Raw genomic sequence first — 24,369 nt, forward strand, 5'->3', positions numbered from 1 at the left:
TAGACTATAGACTAGACTATAGACTAGACTATAGACTAGACTATAGACTAGACTATAGACTAGACTATAGACTAGACTATAGACTAGACTATAGACTAGACTATAGACATAGACTACACTATAGACTAGACTATAGACTAGACTATAGACTAGACTATAGACTAGACTATAGACTAGACTATAGACTAGACTTACTAGACTATAGACTATACTAGAACTAGACTATAGACTAGACTATAGACTAGACTAGAGACTAGACTATAGACTAGACTATAGACTAGACTATAGACTAGACTATAGACTAGACTATAGACTAGACTATAGACTAGACTATAGACTTAGACTATCGACTAGACTATAGACTAGACTATAGACTAGACTATAAGACTAGACAATAGACTAGACTATAGACTAGACTATAGACTAGACTATAGACTAGACTATAGACTAGACTAGACTAGACTATAGACTAGACTATAGACTAGACTATAGACTAGACTATAGACTAGACTATAGACTAGACTATAGACTAGACTATAGACTAGACTATAGACTAGACTATAGACTAGACTAGACTATAGACTAGACTATAGACTAGACTATAGACTAGACTATAGACTAGACTATAGACTAGACTATAGACTAGACTATAGACTAGACTATAGACTAGACTATAGACTAGACTATAGACTAGACTATAGACTAGACTATAGACTAGACAATAGAGTATACTATAGACTATACTATAGACTAGACTATAGACTAGACTATAGACTAGACTATAGACTAGACTATAGACTAGACTATAGACTGACTATAGACTAGACTATAGACTAGACTATAGACTAGACTATAGACTAGACTATAGACTAGACTATAGACTAGACTATAGACTAGACTATAGACTAGACTATAGACTAGACAATAGACTATACTATAGACTATACTATAGACTATACTATAGACTAGACTATAGACTAGACTATAGACTAGACTATAGACTAGACTAGACTGCTATAGACTAGACTATAGACTAGACTATAGACTAGACTAATAGACTAGACTATAGACTAGACTATAGACTAGACTATAGACTAGACTATAGACTAGACTATAGACTAGACTATAGACTAGACTATAGACTAGACTATAGACTACTATAGACTAGACTATAGACTAGGCTTTAGACTAAACTATAGACTAGTCTATAGTGTAGTATAGACTAGAATATCCGCCTATACTACACACTAGAATTAAGATTTGACCATAGAATAGACATTTGTAGTTACTCCATTTTATACGTGAAAAAACTTCAAAAATCTCTAAATGTTGGTAAAAATCGCCAAATTTCCCGCTAACTGCTAAAACGGATTTTTCCCGTAATTGCCATTTCAAAACGTTAGATTTGATGGGAAAACGTCAAATTGGCAACAGTGACTACATCATGAACTGGTCCGAAGACTAGCCCCAGACCATATAGAAAAATACACCTAAGTAGAATACTATCAGACCTGTTGAGCGTATTTTCCGTAGAGAACGTTAATGGTAAACTTAAATTCATTTGCATGGAATTTTCCAACCGGGTTGGAATTTTCTAAAGTAATCACAGATGTTACACAATAATAAATAGAAAGCGCGGGTGATCTTGCTTTTTGATCATAACATAACAAACAAAGTAATAAAACACAGATCTTTAACATAATAAAAAAGAAATCTTCGAATAAAATAATTTTTTTAAATATATTTGCATAATTTCATTCAACATCTGTAGACCGATATAAAGGTGAAAGGATTTTGATTTAACTTGAAAAGAAAGTAAAAGGTTTTAGATGTTAATCAACCGCAACAAATTACACATAACAACCCTTTATTCCCTTATATACCTAACAAACATAATAAAACACATTGTTTCTATTCAATAAAAATAATTAAATCTTTAGAACAAATTTTATTTAAAAATATGAAAATAATAAAAATCAAAATCAAAAAAAATTTAACATTAAACTGTATAAATAATCTCTCACTCTATTACTTAGACTACAATTGAGGCTTAAATTATTAAAAAAATATAAAAAAAAACAGACATAAATATTACTTAAAGGCAAAAAACGGCCAAAAAAGGTAATAATTTAAGGAGTATCAGCTACTTTTTGTGCAATCCAATCAATGAAATGTTGTGTACTTGAATAGACACCGGGAATTTCGGGACGGGCACAACCAATACCATAGGATACAACACCAATCAAATAGAAACGCACATTGTTGCCATAGTTCTAAAATAACAAACAAAAAGAAAGAGTTTATTTATTAAATAATCACATAAAAGATCTTAAACTTACCTCTGGTATCATAAGAGGACCACCAGAATCTCCCTGACAGGTATCCTTGCCACCGGATAGTACACCCGCACATAAAACAGCTTTATCAAATTGATTTTCGGTAAATAGACGATTCTGCTGTTTATAACGATCTCTACACACTTGATTGTCATAAATGGGAATTTGTAATTCTTGTAGGACATTGGAAGAGGTACCACCCTCCATTGTTTTACCCCAACCTATGACGAAGGGAGTGTAGCGTACATAGGATTTTTGCCTCAATTCCGGTGTGATGGGCATACAGATGGGAGAAATGAATTCTGGAGGGACAAACGTTATTTATAAATATTGAATTAATATCGGTAATTTCGAAATCTTTTCGGATAATTTCAGTTTCTAGTTCAGTTCTAGTTCAGTTCTAGTTCAGTTCTAGTTCAGTTCTAGTTCAGTTCTAGTTCAGTTCTAGTTCAGTTCTAGTTCAGTTCTAGTTCAGTTCTAGTTCAGTTCTAGTTCAGTTCTAGTTCAGTTCTAGTTCAGTTCTAGTTCAGTTCTAGTTCAGTTCTAGTTCAGTTCTAGTTCAGTTCTAGTTCAGTTCTAGTTCAGTTCTAGTTCAGTTCTAGTTCAGTTCTAGTTCAGTTCTAGTTCAGTTCTAGTTCAGTTCTAGTTCAGTTCTAGTTCAGTTCTAGTTCAGTTCTAGTTCAGTTCTAGTTCAGTTCTAGTTCAGTTCTAGTTCAGTTCTAGTTCAGTTCTAGTTCAGTTCTAGTTCAGTTCTAGTTCAGTTCTAGTTCAGTTCTAGTTCAGTTCTAGTTAGTCAGTTTCTAGTTCAGTTCTAGTTCAGTTCTAGTTCAGTTCTAGTTCAGGTTCTGTTCAGTTTCTAGTTTCAGTTCTCGTTCAGTTCTAGTTCAGTTCTAGTTCAGTTCTTAGTTCAGTTCGTCGTTCAGTTCTAGTTCAGTTTCTCGTGCAAGTTCTAGTTTCAGTTTCTAGTTCAGTTCTATGTCAGTTCTAGTTTCAGTTTCTAGTTCAGTTTCTAGTTCAGTTTCTAGTTTCAGTTCTAGTTCAGTTCTAGTTCAGTTCTAGTTCAGTTCTAGTTCAGTTCTAGTTCAGTTCTAGTTCAGTCTAGTTCAGTTCTAGTTCAGTTCTAGTTCAGTTCTAGTTCAGTTCTAGTTCAGTTCTAGTTCAGTTCTAGTTCAGTTCTAGTTCAGTTCTAGTTCAGTTCTAGTTCAGTCTCGGTTCTAGTTTCTAGTTCTAGTTCTAGTTAGTTCAGTTCTAGTTCAGTTCTAGTTCAGTTCTAGTTCAGTTCTAGTTCAGTTCTAGTTCAGTTCTAGTTCAGTTCTAGTTCAGTTCTAGTTCAGTTCTAGTTCAGTTCTAGTTCAGTTCTAGTTCAGTTCTAGTTCAGTTCTAGTTCAGTTCTAGTTCAGTTCTAGTTCAGTTCTAGTTCAGTTCTAGTTCAGTTCTAGTTCAGTTCTAGTTCAGTTCTAGTTCAGTTCTAGTTCAGTTCTAGTTCAGTTCTAGTTCAGTTCTAGTTCAGTTCTAGTTCAGTTCTAGTTCAGTTCTAGTTCAGTTCTAGTTCAGTTCTAGTTCAGTTCTAGTTCAGTTCTAGTTCAGTTCTAGTTCAGTTCTAGTTCAGTTCTAGTTCAGTTCTAGTTCAGTTCTAGTTCAGTTCTAGTTCAGTTCTAGTTCAGTTCTAGTTCAGTTCTAGTTCAGTTCTAGTTCAGTTCTAGTTCAGTTCTAGTTCAGTTCTAGTTCAGTTCTAGTTCAGTTCTAGTTCAGTTCTAGTTCAGTTCTAGTTCAGTTCTAGTTCAGTTCTAGTTCAGTTCTAGTTCAGTTCTAGTTCAGTTCTAGTTCAGTTCTAGTTCAGTTCTAGTTCAGTTCTAGTTCAGTTCTAGTTCAGTTCTAGTTCAGTTCTAGTTCAGTTCTAGTTCAGTTCTAGTTCAGTTCTAGTTCAGTTCTAGTTCAGTTCTAGTTCAGTTCTAGTCAGTTCTAGTTCAGTTCTAGTTCAGTTCTAGTTCAGTTCTAGTTCAGTTCTAGTTCAGTTCTAGTTCAGTTCTAGTTCAGTTCTAGTTCAGTTCTAGTTCAGTTCTAGTTCAGTTCTAGTTCAGTTCTAGTTCAGTTCTAGTTTCAGTTCTAGTTCAGTTCTAGTTCAGTTCTAGTTCAGTTCTAGTTCAGTTCTAGTTCAGTTCTAGTTCAGTTCTAGTTCAGTTCTAGTTCAGTTCTAGTTCAGTTCTAGTCAGTTCTAGTTCAGTTCTAGTTCAGTTCTAGTTCAGTTCTAGTTCAGTTCTAGTTCAGTTCTAGTTCAGTTCTAGTTCAGTTCTAGTTCAGTTCTAGTTCAGTTCTAGTTCAGTTCTAGTTCAGTTCTAGTTCAGTTCTAGTTCAGTTCTAGTTCAGTTCTAGTTCAGTTCTAGTTCAGTTCTAGTTCAGTTCTAGTTCAGTTCTAGTTCAGTTCTAGTTCAGTTCTAGTTCAGTTCTAGTTCAGTTCTAGTTCAGTTCTAGTTCAGTTCTAGTTCAGTTCTAGTTCAGTTCTAGTTCAGTTCTAGTTCAGTTCTAGTTCAGTTCTAGTCAGTTCTAGTTCAGTTCTAGTTCAGTTCTAGTTCAGTTCTAGTTCAGTTCTAGTTCAGTTCTAGTTCAGTTCTAGTTCAGTTCTAGTTCAGTTCTAGTTCAGTTCTAGTTCAGTTCTAGTTCAGTTCTAGTTCAGTTCTAGTTCAGTTCTAGTTCAGTTCTAGTTCAGTTCTAGTTCAGTTCTAGTTCAGTTCTAGTTCAGTTCTAGTTCAGTTCTAGTTCAGTTCTAGTTCAGTTCTAGTTCAGTTCAAGTTCAGTTCTAGTTCAGTTCAAGTTCAGTTCTAGTTCAGTTCTAGTTCAGTTCTAGTTCAGTTCTAGTTCAGTTCTAGTTCAGTTCTAGTTCAGTTCTAGTTCAGTTCTAGTTCAGTTCTAGTTCAGTTCTAGTTCAGTTCTAGTTCAGTTCTAGTTCAGTTCTAGTTCTAGTTCAGTTCTAGTTCAGTTCTAGTTCAGTTTTAGTTCAGTTCTAGTTCAGTTCTAATTCAGTTCTAGTTCAGTTCTAGTTCAGTTCTTGTTCAGTTCTTGTTCAGTTCATGTTCAGTACTAGTTCACTTCTAGTTTAGTTCAATTCTAGCTCAGGCTTAGTTCAGTACTTCAATCTAGTTTTGAGACTTTTTAAGGAATGTACCGCATTTGTCGATGTCTCTGGAGAGGTTTCAGTTAGTACTTTCAATTAGTAAAGTCCTAGTTATAACTACAAAAATATGATCGACTCTTCATTAAAAATTCTATATTTCACTACAAATCCTATTTCCACTAAAATTTCGGTTTTTCAGTAAAAATTTCACTTTTCACTTAAAATTAAATTTTTTACTTGAAATCCCACATATTACTGTAAAAACCAAATTTTTACAAAAAATCCAAATTTTTACAAAAAATCCAAATTTTTACTAAAAATCCAAATTTTTACTAAAAATCCAAATTTTTACTGAAAACCCAAATTTTTACTAAAAATTCAAATTTATACTAAAAATCCAATTTTTGACTATAAATCCAAATTTATAGTAAAAATCCAATTTTTTACTGTAAATCCAAATTTTTACTAAAAATTCAAATTTATACTAAAAATCTGACAATTTCTAATAAAAATCCGATTTTATACTACAAATCAGATCTTTCTTTTAAACCTAAATTGTATCGAAAAATCCCACATTGCACTTGAATATTAAAACAGTTTTGAAAACTGTTTGAGATAATCTATGTTCACTTCTTTAAAAGGTCTGAATTTAAATCATTTATTCATACACTTTTTCAACTTACCCGTAAATTGAACATTACGTTCCAAATATAAAATAGCAATATCACTGTGACCATTTCTGGGAGTATAATCAGGATGTCTTTCACTCTAAAATAAAAATATAAAGCAAAATTAATAAGCTCTAATATTTATTCCCCTCTAACAAATACTTACTCTAACAACACGTATATCCACATGACGAGCTTCAGTATCAGTGGTTAAATCATGTTCACCCAAACGTACAAAGGATCTAAGGAAAAGTAGACAATAAATACATAATATTTTTTTATATTTCAATTCCACACTTACAAATCTCTTCTCAAACAATGAGCAGCTGTTACCACATGTCGGGCTGTTATCAAGGTACCGCCACACTTAAACGGTGAGGCCGATAACTCATCATCGTAACCGATTAAAGCAATCCAAGGCCAAGCACCCTTCTTACTCACCTCACCGCCCACGATTTTCTTATAGGAATTATTGCTAAAACCACAACCCTCCTCAACGGTGGGCAAACGACGAGGAATTTCATTTGAATTCTTTATTAAGGGAGCATTAGTCGAAGTTTGTGTTTGGCTGTTGGAGCTGGGACAGCAAACTGCCGTAGCTGCACCACCACATATAGAATTTGATACTTGCAAAAATCTGGCAAACGTGGGATCTTGTTGTTTCATTAGCAATTCTTCTACTAAAGGTTTGCAATCTCTAATGGGCATACAGGTACCGACTTTGCTATCGGGACCACGACAAGTGGAAGCTCTATTATCAATTAAATTACCATTAGTGGTGGGACGTTGAGTTTGCGGTGATCTTGTGGGAGCACTAGTGGGTGGTGCTACGGGTACGGGAGCTCTTGTGGCTGGATTTAAGAAGGGATTTTGAGGATTCGTTTGTGGTTCGGTATTGGGGAAGAAAACACTGGGTGTTGTCTGTGGCGGTTGTGGCTGGAAGGGATTTTGTGTTTGTCTTGGGGGACGTGTTGTTGTTTGCGCTACATTTAGGGGTCGTGTGCAGCAGACCTTGAGTTAGAAAGGAAGAAAATTATGTTTAAGATTAGAGAAACAAAGAATTGGTTTTGGTTTGCAATAACTTACAACTGGATCGCCATTTACACTTCTAGTGCCACAGGCTCTTTGTGATAGTATGACATATTGTTGAGCCTGTCTTTGATTACCACTCTGGAAAACATTGGCAATTTGTGGACAAAAACTTAAAGTAACACACGAGCCATAGTAATTTTCGGGTGTAACACAATATTGAGCTGAAAATGGGAAAGTGAACAAAATAAGATAAATCTTTTTGGAAGCTTTATTAAGATAATAGACGAGATTCCTTAAAATATCAAGATTAAAAAGATTTCCTAAAACACAAAATTTTAATTTTCTCCGAAGATCGAAAGTTCCACTAAACATTCGACTGTTTCACAAACATTTTTTTGCTTGTGAGCCCTACAATCAAAGTTAATTACTGACTTATAAATGAGTTTGAACTCAGCCCTTAAAATTAATGAATTAAACATTATTTTTATTATTATATTTTTAATTACTTTTCCTTCTATATAATCATGTAATAGCAGTTGTTTTTTTTTTTTCTATTAAGTTATTAAAAATTTAAAATATTTCGCTAATAATTTGAACTATTTAAATTCCATTGTTGTTTTATAATTCTTATTTTTTAACAATTGGGAATTTTTTTATATAAATTATTCACAAAGAATAATTTTAAAACTACGTCATTATAGTTTTCAACACAAAAACTCTATGGAATTCCCCAAAAAATTTCTTAAACAAAACAAATAAAATATTTTTAAACCTTGTAAAGATGACCCTCTAAATAAAGAGTTTAGTCTTTACGTATTTTAAGTTAAACAACGTTATAATATGAGTAATACAGTGGAAAAATGTTATGATTAAGTTTAAATAAAATTTTTAACCAGAAGCCAAAATGTTTAGTTCTTAAGTCTTTTGTTATTGAACGTCAGCATGAAATAAATTTAGAAAAAATCACTCATTCAGTCACTTTGATTTGTTAAACTTAATCACAGAAGCTTCATTCGTAAGTTTTTTTTTCTACAAAACGTTCCTATTGATTTCGTTTCGTTTTGATAAGATATATAAACAAAGTTTAGTTCTTAAGTCTTTTGTTTTTACACCTTTTAACTAAAAACAGTTAACAGTTTGTGTCTCAAGTCTTTTTGTCAAACAATACTTGTTTTGCTTTAACCAAGTTTTTGTCTTAAGTCTTTAGTTTAGCTCTCCTTAAATCATATGAAAAGTAAACAAAACTCTCTCTCTCGCTCAGTAAAAGTATAAACAAAGTTTCTTGCTAAAGTCTTTTGTCAACAAACTTTGTTTTGCTTTAAATAACAACAACAATCTCATTATACGTTTAGTATTTAAGTCTTTTAACCAACTGAGTGTTAAACTAATACCCTCTCAAACTAAGTTTATTCGCTCTACTTCATATCACTAGTTTACACTCAAACATAGAAAGAGTTCTTTACTAAAACTCTCTGTTATCATTATTTATTGTTATTGAGTTAATTTTTTCAATATTAAACTCTTTTTTACTCATTTTTTTTAGTTTAAGCTTTAAAGCTGTACACCTTGCTTATTAATATGGAAACCTGCAAAAAATTGTGTTGTTGCTTGCTTTATACTATATATTGAATTTTTATTGGTTTATTAAACTAAAAGAAAAATCCGAAATCCAAGAAGCACTTGTAAATTCAATTTAATTTATATCATGCTTTTTTTATCAAGGTCATTGGTTAAAAGTGTTCCGTAATATTAAAGAAATTTAAATGAGTAGTTTATTCAAATGAAAACATGTATTTAGTCAAGTATTTTTTTCACTATTACTTATTAAAATAAGTTAAATTTAAAGTAACTGTTATAAATATTAATTTTTTATAATTTTAGTATTAATAGTTACTGCAAAAATAAAACATATTTGCATACAAGATTACACTTGTTTATTACAATTTATGTTTTAAAGCTGCAATTTAAAGATTTTAATGTCAGCTGTTTGAGATAATGATTCGTCTAAAAATCTAACCTTGACAATGAATTTGTTTTAAAATTTTGCTTTCAATAATTGTAAAAAAGCTTAACTGTAATTACTAATTTTATACACGTTTTCGATTGTAGATAATAGAGCAAAATGAAGTGTGTGCTTAAGAGGGAAGGAAGTAAGTTGTGGGGATAAACTAGAAAACTTTTGTAAAATAAAATTTAGGATAAAATGTGTAGTAATAGAGCATCAGGAGCTCCATGACTCTTTTGTTTTGAAGTGAGGTGAGGTTGAAAGAAGTGTGTACACTTATTATAGCTGATTTAAAAAAACTGCACCTATGCCACTATCGGGTCAATTGAGTCCAATGTTTAGAAACCATGATTCTCCTTAGTTTAGCCCAACATAACTCCACGAAGGAGATACAACGACGGGGCGAGGAACGAACAAACGAACGAAACGAACGAACGAACGAAACGAACGAACGAACGAACGAACGAAAAAACGAACGAACGAAGAACGAAAACGAACGAACGAAACGAAGAACGAACGAACGAACGAACGAACGAACGAACGAACGAACGAACGAACGAACGAACGAACGAACGAACAAACGAACGAACGAACGAACGAACGAACGAACGAACGAACGAACAACGAACAACGAACGAACGAACGAACGAACGAACGAACGAACGAACGAACGAACGAACGAACGAACGAACGAACGAACGAACGAACGAACGAACGAAACGAACGAACGAACGAAGAACGAACGAACGAACGAACGAACGAACGAAGAACGAACGAAAGAACGAACGAACGAAAAACGAACGAACGAACGAACGAACGAACGAACAACGAACGAACGAACAACGAACGAACGAACGAACGAAGAACGAACGAACGAACGAAAACGAACGAACGAACGAACGAACGAACGAACGAACGAACGAACGAAACGAACGAACGAACGAAAACGAACGAACGAACGAACGAACGAACGAACGAACGAACGAACGAACGAACGAACGAAACGAACGAACGAACGAACGAACGAACGAACGAACGAACGAACGAACGAACGAACGAAGAACGAACGAACGAACGAACGAACGAACGAACGAACGAACGAAGAACGAACGAACGAACGAACGAACGAACGAACGAAGAACGAACGAACGAAAACGAACGAACGAACGAACGAACGAACGAACGAACGAACGAAAGAACGAACGAACGAAAAGAACGAACGAAAACGAACGAAGAACGAACGAACGAACGAACGAACGAACGAACGAAACGAACGAACGAACGAACGAAACGAACGAACGAACGAAACGAACGAACGAACGAACGAACGAACGAACGAACGAAACGAACGAACGAAAACGAACGAAACGAACGAACGAACGAACGAACGAACGAACGAACGAAAGAACGAACGAACGAACAAACGAACGAACGAACGAACGAACGAACGAACGAACGAACGAACGAACGACGAAACGAACGAACGAACGAACGAAACGAACGAACACTAACGAACGAACTAACGAACAACTAACGAACAACACTAACTAACGAACTACTAACGAACGAACTACCTAACTAACTAACGAACGAACATATAACGAACGAAAAAACGAACGAACGAAGAAACGAACTAACTAACTAACGAACGAACTAACGAACTAACGAACTAAAACGAACGTAACTAACGAACAACGAACGAACTAACGAAACAACTAAGAACAACAACGAACTAACTAACACGAACTAACGAACGAAACCGAACGAACTAACTAACGAACTAACGAACGAAAACTAAAACGAAACGAACTAACGAACAACGAACGAACGAACGAACGAACTGAAACAACTAAGAACGAACTGAACTAAACGAACTAACGAAACGAACGCGAACTAACGAAACGAACGAACTAACTAACTAACGAACTAACTAACTAACGAACGAACTAACTAACGAACGAAACGAACTAACTAACTAACTAACTAAACTAACAACTAACTAACTAACTAACTAACTAAACTAGCAACTAACTAAATAACTAACTAACTAACTATCTAACTAACTAACTAACTTAATCATATAATGCCCCCGAGGAACAGCCCTTTTTAAGAATTTCATTTATATTAATATAATGTACTGAGATCAAGACTTTCAATCTTAGTTAGGGAACTGAGAACCTTTAAATTTTTTAACGTATTTATTGAAACGCATCATTCAAAGGTATTCATTCTAAAAAGTGGTTCACGGGACACCCTACCATATAAACGAATGCCCTTAATAGGTCTTTTAAGCTCATAATTATGTTAAATATTTTACTATCTAAATCGGCAAAACATAGTTTTATATAAGTCTAAATGAAAATGCAGATTTTCGTAATGATCAAGCCTTATATCATCCTAGTCTCCATACAAAGTCCCCTTCAAATTGTTTAAATATCTCGGAATTAAGGTAAAAATCATACTAAATGCTTTATATATTAAAAATACCCCACATTTTTAACATACCCACTGATGTAGTGTATCTTGTTTAAATTTGTTTAAATTTTATTATAAATTAATCATAAATTGTAATTGTATAACTCATTATTAAGCAATTAGTTTTTCAAATTTGTTTATGTTAAAATACCCTAATCAAATTAATAAACAGAATTCTTAATTGTTTTATTGTTGAAAACATTTCTACAAATGTAGTACACTAACTAATCCCTCCCCCCTTTGAGATCATTGATCTATGAAGATCGTTAAGCATATTAATTGAAAACGCTATGATGGTCATCGTTGCAAAAATAAAATTCACTATCATTGATAAACGACGGCATTCGTTGAAAATGTAAACAATATTTTTGTTTTAATTCATAATTTTATGTGTTGAGAATATTAATGAAATCGAATTAGAATTATAATCAATTAAAAGTGATCGCATTTCAAGATCATGACGTTTTATAGAAAATACCCAGTTGCAGGCAGAGAAGGAGAAAGTAATAGTGATAAATGTATAAATAAATGACTACATAGAAATTAAATAGAATTTATAAGAAATTTTTTAAAATATTAGGGAGTGAGTAAGAATTTAATTGTAGACTTGCTCTCAAATTTTAAAAGCAAAATATTGCAAATTTTTCTTGTAAACCGGTTCCTTAAATTATATATTAAAACTTGTTAAATAATAAAATAAGCTAAAGTACCTTCACCTAAAAACAATATTTAAACCAGTTAAATTAAATATTTATTTATTAAGAATGGCCAAAAGCAAAAAAACATGATTTCTTTTTGTTATTGAAAAAACGTACTTAAGCAACAATTTTATGCTGAATTAAAAACAAATATAAAGTAATTAACAAAAAATTACTTAAATACTTAATTTTGACAATTGTTGAAGTAATTCCCCTTTTAGCAAAAGAAAAAACTAAAACAATAATTAACTTGTCTTGCCTTTTAAAATTAACAACAAATATTTCAATTAAACACTTCTAAAAATGTCTGTGGAAATATTCTCATTATCTACTATTCTCCCCTTCTATAACAATTTAATACTTACAATTATGTCTCCTTAGAAAACATTCCAACTCTCTTCAAATGTTCTCTTAATTTCTTCCTCTCCTTTTATTGTTACACAACTCTTTTATATCACTTTTGTAATAAATTCGCTAATTTGTTTTTAAACAAAAAACCCTCATTAATTAATAACAAAAAAAAAAAAAAATGCTAGTTAGTTAGTATGTGTCATAACATCATTAATTATGTTAAACAAAAAAATTATAACAAAAACAATAATAAAATACCCGCTTTTAATTGCTAAAGATGTGGGACATTAAAATTTAAAAAAAATTAATTTTTAAAGAAATTCATAAACTAGTTTGTTTGCTGTTTTTTTTAATAAGTTTTAAGAAGAAAAAAAACCTAAAGCAAATTTTATTTTAAAATATTTAAAAAATATAAAAAAACATATGAATAAAACAAAAGACTTAAGACACAAACCTTTGAACAAAACGTCTAGACAAAAAGAAGAAAGTTTATAGATCCCTTTGAAACATTTAAAAATGCCTAGTTAGCATTTAAAATATTCTTAAGTAAGTAACCTCAAGATTAACTCGAGTATTCATAAAGATATTAATCGTTTATTTTAGGTTTATTAAGCACATTTTCCATACAAAGTTCCTTCAATAAAACATCAAAACTTTATAAGCATTTGTGGGGCTTTAACTACTTTGACGACTTTTGAAGTAAAAGGAAATAGTGATAAATTAGTTATGACCTTAAAATTTCTTGGTGACAGTGAACTATATCCGTCCGTCCGTCCGTCTGTCTGTCTCTCTGTCTGTCTCTCTGTCTGTCTTTCTGTCTGTCTGTCTGTCTCTATGCACTTTGGTTGAAATCAATTTTCTGAAAATCATTGATATCAAAGAGATTCAACTTTTCAAAAATTTTATTAGACTTGCTTTGCTGTTTAAAATCATTCAAACTCTGTCCATAAATATTAGAGATGTGGTCAAAATTCCAAAACAACCCTAGAAAAAATTCCCAAAAAATACGAATTTTTGTCATCATCATCAAAACGACAATAACTTTCTGCTTTAATATGAAATGTTGTTAATGAAGTTAATTTTTTATATATAAGAAATTAACCACTGAAAACAAAAACAACAACATATAGCACATGTTGATTTTTTCGTTACAACTGAACAGAAAACTCCTACTTGTTTAAATTTGATACTTTTATAAGAAAATAATGGAGATTTTTTAAATTTAAATTTTTGTATTTTATGATAGTTTACGAAAAACAAACTATTGTGTTAACGGCACGAATAATTGACGTAAAACACGCTTAATAGAGGTGATTAAACGAATAAGAACTACATTTTGAAAGGGTCACGAATATTTTCTTAATGACTCATAGTTTATAACTTCAGGTTGTTATAGAAAATCATCCATGTTGACCTTATTTCAAAGAATATTATTATTTAAATAGACGGACGGATAATAGGTAGACAGATTAACTGATGGACAAAAGGATAATAGACCAGTTAACAGAATAGTCTATTTGTATTGTTCACCTTATTCCCACGTTGACCTTATTTCCCAGAATATGGTCGATCTTTGGAGATTTTATTTAAGCAGACGGGCAGCCAGATAAACAGACAAACTGAGGGTCTGAAAGAGAATAGACCAGATAACAGAATAGTCCATAAATTGTTCAGTAGATTATACCAAAGACTGGTCAATAAACTAGTCCATAGGTCAATAAACTAGACTAATTATTAGAAAATCCCATAGAAAATCAATAAAAAAATCTGAAGATTAGATAATGGGCAAGTCCAAGGCATACAGACAAACTAACGGACTGAAGGAGAGTAGACCAGATAACAGAATATTCCATACATTATTCTGTAGATTATTCCAAAGACTTGTCAATAAACTAGTCCATAGACTATTTAATATTGATCTATACAATAGACTGATCATCAAGAAAATTGCATGGACTGCTCAATAGAAAACTCCAAAGATTAGATAATAGAGAAGTCCAGGGCTAGACAGACAAACTGACAGACTGAAGGAAAATAGGCCAGATAACAGAATAGTGCATATATTGTTCAATTGATTATACCAAAAACTTGTCATTGAACTAGTCCATCGACTTTTTAATAGATGAGTTCATATATTTGTCAATAGATATTTATTGATCTAGACTATAAACTAATCATTAGAAAACCCCTTAGACCGGTCAATAGAAAGATAAGATAATAGGCAAGTACAGGGCTAGATAGATAGACAGACAAACTGAGGGACTGAAAGAGAATATACCAGACAACAGAATAGTCCATAGGATGTTCAGTTGATTATATCAAAAACTTGTCAATAAACTAGGCCATAGACTGTTTAATAGATCAGTCTATATATTTGTCAATAAATAGATATTTATTGATCTAGAGAATAGACTAATCATCGAGAAAATATCATAGACTACATAGTCTGTAGTTGGAAGATTAGATAACAGACAAGTCCATAGACTTAACCTATACAAGTGAATAGCCTAGTCAATAGACATTCCTAAGATTAGTACAGTACAATAGACTAGTCCACTTTTTAGTCGGTAGACTAGTAAAAAACATTCCCAATATACTAGTCAATAGATATAAAGCATGTCTGATAGCATTATTGAAGATTTGGATCATGAAAATATCTTGAATCTTCAGAAAATTTATTTCAACAGGCGGACGGACAGACGGACAGAAAAACGGAGAATATATAGATTACTTTTAGGTAAATTTGGCTTTTAATTCCCCTAACTATTAACACTACTTCAAGCTTTATTTAGAATTGTTGAAGATTTGAATCATAAAAATATCATGGATCTTCAGAAAATGTATTGAAACAGGCGGACAGACGGACAGACGGACGGACAGAAAAACGGACATAGATAGATTACTTTTAGATAAATTTAGCTTTATGATTCCCCCAAATATCAATCACCTCTTCAAATTTAACTATAAATTAAAAAAAATCACACAATTTTGTATCACTCGTATTACAAATAAAAACAAAAGACTTAAGACACATGCTTTCGAAAACCACAAGAATTTTTTCAAATCAAACAAAAAACTGGATTAATAATCAGGAATAGACATTACAACACAAAAATTTGTTATTTCAATAAAAAAATAACAATAAACAATTTTATTAGTTAAACAATTTTTTTATGATCATAAATAATTTATTAAAATGATGGAGACAAACGAAACTAAACCGGTTTTTTTAAAAATTAATTAATTTAACTGATTTTTGTTATAACTTTTTTTCTTATAGAACTTTTTAATTCAGTTAATGATTGTTTTATTATAGGAATATATATATAAGAGTATAAACATGTGTGTATAATTTTAAAACAAATAACATATTATTTATTTAGTTATTGTTTTTTTTGTTTAATAATTTCACTTAAGTAACGACAAGTTTTAAGTTTATTTTGTTAATATTTACCTTGTTGCTGCTGCTGCTGTCGTTGCCAACGTTGAGGCAACACAGGGGTTGTAATACACGCCACAACAATTAATGCTAAACTTATATATAATTTCATTTCTGAAATTTTGTTTCTAATTTTCTAATATTATTTAGTTTTTTATTAACTATTTTCTTTGCACTTAGAAGTGCTAATAAAAAAATTAAATTTTAAATTCTGTTTAACTTATTTTTTTAAATATAAATTTAGTCACCAATTTTTTTTTTAATTTAAATTCTTTATTTCACAAATATTTTTTTTAATTAACACTTTTTTTTTTAAATTTTAAGATTTTATAAAAAAAATCCTTCCGTGTTTTTAAACTTTTCGTTGTTTTCATGTACGCGTTTATTGCGAAACTGTTTTCAAATTTCTCACATCAGTTAAGAAGAAGCTTTTGCGTTGTCTGGCCTGCAAATAAAGTGGCCAATAGCCGAATATGTCTTAGTAGTGGTTACACTAGTGATCAGTCTATTATATGTTTGTTAACACGTTTCTTTTTCGTTTTGTTGTTTGTATTGTTAAGTACGTACGTTGTGCCGTTTTGCTACTAATATTTTTATTTGAATTCTCTAGCTTTTTATACATTCATCTTATAACTGAACTGTTTGATTTGTTTTTAATGTTCTCACTTTTAAATGCTTGTTTTTAATTAAGGGAAGTTTTTTTTTGCGCAAATTTTATTTTTTTTTTTATTAAAAATTTGCATATTTGCTGCTACTGTTGATTTTTAAATTGAGCTGTAGGTGGAGTTGATTAGAAACAGTTCACACGCATTCTGTGGGAGGATTATATAAAATGAGGTTAGAGGGATTTTAATTATTAGAATACTAAATAGACTACAGCTCTTTTTCTGCTAGTAAAATTTAGTCCATAGGTCATAGACTAGTCAGTAGACTAATTCATAGTCTAGTCAATAGTTCATAGATTAGGCCATAAGCTTGTCAATAAATTAGTTCATGGACTAGTCAATATGTTAGGTAATAAGCTAGTCTACCGACTAGTCAAGAGGCAAGTCTATAGACTAGTTAATACACCAAGGTATAGAGTTGTCAATGAACTAAACTAGTCAATAGGCTAGTCAGTAGGCTATTCCATACATTATTCAGTAGGCTATTCCATAGACTAGTCAATAGGCTAGTCCTTAGATAGCCAATAGGCTTGTCAATAAACTAGTGAATAGACCAGTCCATAGAATAGTCAACTGGCTAGTCCATAGACTGATCGATAAGCAACTCCATTAACTAGTTGATAGGATAGTCCATAGGGTAGTCACTAAACAAGTTTATAGAGCCCACAACTAACAATAGGCTAGTCCGTAGAGAATTCAATACGCTAGTCCATAGACTAGTCTGTAAGCCAGTTAATAGGCTAGACCATAGACTATTCAATAGGCTACTCCATAGACCAGTCTATAGGCTAGTCCAAAGACTAGTCAATAGTCACTAATTCATAGACTAGTCTGTAGGCTAAGCCATAGACTAGTTAATTGGCTATTGCACAGAAGAGTAATTGGGCTAGTTCATACCCTATAGACTAGGCAACAGACTACTGCGACAGGCTAGTCAAGAGGGAAGTCCATAGAGTAGTCTGTACGCTAAGCCATAGACTAATCGAAAGGCTATTACATAGACTGGTCAATAAGGTAGTACATAATACATAGGTTAGTCCGTAGTCCATAGACCAGTTAAGAGTTAGTTAGTTAGTTAGTTAGTTAGTTAGTTAGTTAGTTAGTTAGTTAGTTAGTTAGTTAGTTAGTTAGTTAGTTAGTTAGTTAGTTAGATAGTTAGTTAGTTAGTTAGTTAGTTAGTTAGTTAGTTAGTAGTTAGTTAGTTAGTTAGTTAGTTAGTTAGTTAGTTAGTTAGTTAGTTAGTTAGTTAGTTAGTAGTTAGTTAGTTAGTTAGTTAGTTAGTTAGTTAGTTAGTTAGTTAGTTAGTTAGTTAGTAGTTAGTTAGTTAGTTAGTTAGTTAGTTAGTTAGTTAGTTAGTTAGTTAGTTAGTTAGTTAGTTAGTTAGTTAGTTAGTTAGTTAGTTAGTTAGTTAGTTAGTTAGTTAGTTAGTTAGTTAGTTAGTTAGTTAGTTAGTTAGTTAGTTAGTTAGTTAGTTAGTTAGTTAGTTAGTTAGTTAGTTAGTTAGTTAGTTAGTTGGTTGGTTGGTTGGTTGGTTGGTTGGTTGGTTGGTTGGTTGGTTGGTGTTGGTTGGTTGGTTGGTTGGTTGGTTGGTTGGTTGGTTGGTTGGTTGGTTGGTTGGTTAGTAATAGGCTGGGCCATAGACTATTCACTACACTAATCCATATACTAGTCTGTACCATGGTCCATAGACTAGTCAATAAGCTAGTCCTTAGATAGTTCATGCACTATCCAATACACTTCTTCATAGATTAGTCTGACCGGTAGATAAATCTTAGTTTACTAGATTATTTCAATAATAATACTTAATAGACTTGTTTACAAATTTGGCATCGTTACAATTTCCAAAATTTGTATTCAATATAATAGAAATAAAAAATCCTTGCAAAACTTTCCTTAAAGAATTTTATCAGATAACATTGAAATAGTAAAAGTTTAGTTTTTTTCATAAGTTTATATTAACACGTGATTGGAATTGATAAATCAATTTAATATGACGGCTTATTAAAATTTAATTAATTCACATTGAGTTTAAATGCATGTTTTCTGATTAAAAAGATTCAAAAACTAAGCGCCGGCATTAGAAAATAATATCAAATATATTAGAAAACAAAATCAATTTTATAACTATATAGGGGTGATCCAATTTTAGGCTGTATACCCAACTCGATATAAAAATTTCCAAGCACTAGATTTCTCTAATACCAATTATCTTCCATAGGGTTTTTCTTTATAAATTCACTTGAAAGAAATCATTAAAGAATTTTTCAGCTGAAACTTTTAATATAAACAATTAACACCAAATTCAAGTCTAAAGTCCATGTAAACTTTAGTCATTACATCATTATATGTAATTTTTTGAACAAGTAATCACTGAAATTCTTTACAACTGACTTAGTTTTTTTTTTTTTTTTTTTTTTGTTTAGTAGAATTTAACAAATTAATAACTGCGTAAAAATGCTACTTTCTAAAATTGTAAAGTACCATTTATTTTTCATATAAAAACAATAATAACAAGTCACCTCAAAATGAATTTCTTAACAAATTTAGATAAATTTCACACAAATTATTAAAGCAATTAAATGCATAAATCATTTATTAAAAATCCGGTCTGAATAATACGAGTTTTTATAGAAATATTTTCTTAACAAAATACAAATTTTTTCAAAAATGGGTAACTGAAATATTTAACACTCATTCTACGCTAAAGGGGAATTGTTATAGATTTTTTCTTATTAATTGTTTATTAACCACATACCACATTGTTCCAGTTTCTATGTTAATTATTATTTATTTCTAATAAAAATCACGATTTTTCATCGTTTTATTTATAGAATGCCCACACGTCCTTAAGCATGTGATCAAATTAAAAACAATTTACAAAATCGTTTAATTAAATTGCTATAAATTAAGTGATTAAATATTTTTTTTACAACGTATTGAGGGAAACCTCAATGTAATACTTGACTATTTACCAAGAAATTTAACTAAATTGGATTTTTTTTTTCGTCTAGAAATTTTTTATAAAGTTCTTCTTCTCTATTCTATCATTAGTCATACTTAACCAATAGTTGTTATATTTTTAAAATTGAATGTTTAGCCGCATTTCTTGATCATGTGTGTTTGTATGATTATCGTATTTATCATGTGTGTCACATAACATCTAGTCTCTAGTTGACGGATCTTCCACAGACAATTGTTGATCACTTAATTTTCGAAAAAATACACACAAAATAATTTATAACATTTATGAGCGGAAAACGTCAGAAATTGTTTAGTATTGACTCAAAATCCCTCATATTCCCACACGCAATCATATATGTTTTATTTAAAGAATTCTCTCAGTTTTAGTTTTGTATTATTTAATAATTTATTTTAAATTTCTTTTATTAGTATTGTTCTTAACACTTGATTAATTTATATTTAAGCATGAATGAACTTGTTAACATATTTGTTTTAATATTTATTTAGTTTATTGTTTTTTTATTTATTTTGTACACACATGTGTTGTTTGCCAGATGTAAACTTTGTAGTGAACAAGTATGAAGTATATATTCGCCTTTGACGAATCTTATATACCCTTCACCATACTTTACCTTAGTGTGTTTGGAAAATGATTAATTTTATAATATATCAATTTGGTGAGTATAAAAAATATGACTTTTTAGTGTCACTTTGAATTTTTGGGATTAAGATTTTGCTGATTTTAAAAAGGAAACTTCTCGAAAACATGACTGACAGAATTATTGAAGATTTGGATCCCGAAGAAGGGTCTTCAAAAATTGATTTCAACAGACGGACATGGCTTAATAGACTCCGCCATCTGTAAGGATCCAGAATATATATACCGTATAGGGACGGAAAATTATATTGTGGCAAATATAAACGGAATGACAAACTTATATGTTTATACACTTCTTACGAAGGTGAAGGGTATACAAAACGATTCATTTGCATACAGTGGGTGAAAAAAGTATGTTTACAATTAGTTATTTTGAAAATACGTTATTTTGTCTATAGTCTATAGTTTAGTCTATAGTCTATAGTCTAGTAGTCTAGTCTAGTCTATAGTCTAGTCTATAGTCTAGTCTATAGTCTAGTCTATAGTCTAGTCTATAGTCTAGTCTATAGTCTAGTCTATAGTCTAGTCTATAGTCTAGTCTATAGTCTAGTCTATAGTCTAGTCTATAGTCTAGTCTATAGTCTAGTCTATAGTCTAGTCTATAGTCTAGTCTATAGTCTAGTCTATAGTCTAGTCTATAGTCTAGTCTATAGTCTAGTCTATAGTCTAGTCTATAGTCTAGTCTATAGTCTAGTCTATAGTCTAGTCTATAGTCTAGTCTATAGTCTAGTCTATAGTCTCTATAGTCTAGTCTATAGTCTAGTCTATAGTCTAGTCTAGTCTAGTCATAGTCTAGTCTATAGTCTAGTCTATAGTCTAGTCTATAGTCTAGTCTATAGTCTAGTCTATAGTCTAGTCTATAGTCTAGTCTATAGTCTAGTCTATAGTCTAGTCTATAGTCTAGTCTATAGTCTAGTCTATAGTCTAGTCTATAGTCTAGTCTATAGTCTAGTCTATAGTCTAGTCTATAGTCTAGTCTATAGTCTAGTCTATAGTCTAGTCTATAGTCTAGTCTATAGTCTAGTCTATAGTCTAGTCTATAGTCTAGTCTATAGTCTAGTCTATAGTCTAGTCTATAGTCTAGTCTATAGTCTAGTAGTCTATAGTCTAGTCTATAGTCTAGTCTATAGTCTAGTCTATAGTCTAGTCTATAGTCTAGTCTATAGTCTAGTCTATAGTCTAGTCTATAGTCTAGTCTATAGTCTAGTCTATAGTCTAGTCTATAGTCTAGTCTATAGTCTAGTCTAGTCTAGTCTCTAGTCTATAGTCTAGTCTATAGTCTAGTCTATAGTCTAGTCTATAGTCTAGTCTATAGTCTAGTCTATAGTCTAGTCTATAGTCTAGTCTATAGTCTAGTCTAGTCTATAGTCTAGTCTATAGTCTAGTCTATAGTCTAGTCTATAGTCTAGTCTATAGTCTAGTCTATAGTCTAGTCTATAGTCTAGTCTATAGTCTAGTCTATAGTCTAGTCTATAGTCTAGTCTATAGTCTAGTCTATAGTCTAGTCTATAGTCTAGTCTATAGTCTAGTCTATAGTCTATAGTCTATCATAGTCTAGTCTATAGTCTAGTCTATAGTCTAGTCTAGTAGTCTAGTCTATAGTCTAGTCTATAGTCTAGTCTATAGTCTAGTCTATAGTCTAGTCTATAGTCTAGTCTATAGTCTAGTCTATAGTCTAGTCTATAGTCTAGTCTATAGTCTAGTCTATAGTCTAGTCTATAGTCTAGTCTATAGTCTAGTCTATAGTCTAGTCTATAGTCTAGTCTATAGTCTAGTCTATAGTCTAGTCTATAGTCTAGTCTATAGTCTAGTCTATAGTCTAGTCTATAGTCTAGTCTATAGTCTAGTCTATAGTCTAGTCTATAGTCTAGTCTATAGTCTAGTCTATAGTCTAGTCTATAGTCTAGTCTATAGTCTAGTCTATAGTCTAGTCTATAGTCTAGTCTATAGTCTAGTCTATAGTCTAGTCTATAGTCTAGTCTATAGTCTAGTCTATAGTCTAGTCTATAGTCTAGTCTATAGTCTAGTCTATAGTCTAGTCTATAGTCTAGTCTATAGTCTAGTCTATAGTCTAGTCTATAGTCTAGTCTATAGTCTAGTCTATAGTCTAGTCTATAGTCTAGTCTATAGTCTAGTCTATAGTCTAGTCTATAGTCTAGTCTATAGTCTAGTCTATAGTCTAGTATAGTCTAGTCTATAGTCTAGTCTATAGTCTAGTCTATAGTCTAGTCTATAGTCTAGTCTATAGTCTAGTCTATAGTCTAGTCTATAGTCTAGTCTATAGTCTAGTCTATAGTCTAGTCTATAGTCTAGTCTATAGTCTAGTCTATAGTCTAGTCTATAGTCTAGTCTATAGTCTAGTCTATAGTCTAGTCTATAGTCTAGTCTATAGTCTAGTCTATAGTCTAGTCTATAGTCTAGTCTATAGTCTAGTCTATAGTCTAGTCTATAGTCTAGTCTATAGTCTAGTCTATAGTCTAGTCTATAGTCTAGTCTATAGTCTAGTCTATAGTCTAGTCTATAGTCTAGTCTATAGTCTAGTCTATAGTCTAGTCTATAGTCTAGTCTATAGTCTATATAGTCTAGTCTATAGTCTAGTCTATAGTCTAGTCTATAGTCTAGTCTATAGTCTAGTCTATAGTCTAGTCTATAGTCTAGTCTATAGTCTAGTCTATAGTCTAGACTATAGTCTAGTCTATAGTCTAGTCTATAGTCTAGTCTATAGTCTAGTCTATAGTCTAGTCTATGTCTAGTATATTCTAGTCTGTAGTCTAGTCTATAGTCTAGTCTATAGTCTAGTCTATAGTCTAGTCTATGGTCTAGTCTAATCTAGAAAATTTATGTTAACCTGAGCCCATTCGGGGCCTATCCATAACAGTTATTAGCCCTTGTTACAACTCCAAACACTACAGTTTGGTAAAAATCTGTCTCTTTAACATTAGGGAATCCTAGGCTCAAAATTTCAGGATGTCGTTAGTAACGCAACTCTTTTTGATACACGCATAAAAAATCAAAATGTGTTTCTTTTGAGTAATTCTAGAACCAGTTATTTGACTAATGATTTCTCTATAAACTGTCATTTACTAAAAATGTATATTTTTGCATTTCCCTAGAAATTGTTCAAGTTTTGCTATTTTTATACACTAATTATTAAATAAATTGTTCCTGTTTTGCTATTTTTATAATTATTAAACGAATTTTTACATAAAATAATAATTTAATATTTAATACCTTTTAATTTCACTAATTTATATGACATATTTACCTGTGTTTTCTTGAAAACTATTAATTAATTTCTTATTAAAACCATTTGCTTTAAAAAGTATTTTTATTACAAACTAGTGTTATAAAATAAAACTGGTATCAAAATAATGTTTATATTTACAAATAACTATATATTTACATATAAATTATTAATAATTATTAAATATTTAGTTGACTTAGTATTTTTTTTTTTTTGTAAATAAAGAATTTATTAATAGGGACTTTTTTTTCTAAATTTGTTTACTTGACATTAATCAAATAGTTAAACAAAGTGTTTGTTTAAAATTGGTATAAAATTTACAAAATAATTAATAAGTCTATTATTATTAATAAATATATTTGTTAATTCACTGTGAATGGCTGTTGTTATCAGTTTCAGGTACTATTGCTAGGAAAAGCTTTTGAAACCGACAACAAACTTTTAACTCAGTAGTGAATTAATAATATTTATTTGCTTTTAAATCAGCCATCGGCAGAGAGAGAGATATGTAAGCTTTTTGTTCATTATTAAATTAAATAGTCTGCACTATAGACTCGACTATAGTCTGAACACTAACCTGAACTATAGTCTGATTTTAAATCTAAGCTATTGTCTGGTGTATTGTCTGGACTATATTCTTGACTATAGTAAGTTCTATAGTCTGGACAATAAACTGGACTATAATCTGGTCTATAATCTGGTCTATAATTTGGACTATAGTCTGG

The 24,369-nt window shown here is 31.2% G+C and overlaps 1 protein-coding gene across 1 annotated transcript; it reads right to left on the reverse strand.

Moving 5' to 3' along the window:
- Positions 1-1,944: 1,944 nt before the first annotated feature.
- LOC119615006 (venom serine protease Bi-VSP-like) lies at positions 1,945-16,678 on the reverse strand. The gene is made up of 7 exons (XM_037971091.1): positions 16,132-16,678; positions 7,203-7,369; positions 6,418-7,127; positions 6,283-6,358; positions 6,132-6,216; positions 2,340-2,638; positions 1,945-2,273 (listed from the first exon to the last, which is right to left on the reverse strand). The coding sequence occupies exons 1-7, from the start codon at positions 16,226-16,228 to the stop codon at positions 2,130-2,132; spliced, it is 1,578 nt and encodes a 525-aa protein (XP_037827019.1). The 5' UTR covers positions 16,229-16,678; the 3' UTR covers positions 1,945-2,129.
- Positions 16,679-24,369: the final 7,691 nt, after the last annotated feature.

Source organism: Lucilia sericata, unplaced genomic scaffold (assembly GCF_015586225.1).
Source record: "Lucilia sericata isolate MDLA Ls3-8-SP2 unplaced genomic scaffold, ASM1558622v1 Contig003882F_arrow, whole genome shotgun sequence".
NCBI lineage: Eukaryota > Metazoa > Arthropoda > Insecta > Diptera > Calliphoridae > Lucilia > Lucilia sericata.

Bases quoted from the DNA above. Each gene is read 5' to 3' on its own strand.
- LOC119615006 (XM_037971091.1), bottom strand. From the start codon at position 16,228: ATGAAATTATATATAAGTTTAGCATTAATTGTTGTGGCGTGTATTACA. The intron at 2,639-6,131 runs GTAAGTTGAAAA...TTGTCCCTCCAG, and splicing joins ACGTAATGTTCAATTTACGG to AATTCATTTCTCCCATCTGT. The intron at 2,274-2,339 runs GTAAGTTTAAGA...TTGTTATTTTAG, and splicing joins GTCCTCTTATGATACCAGAG to AACTATGGCAACAATGTGCG.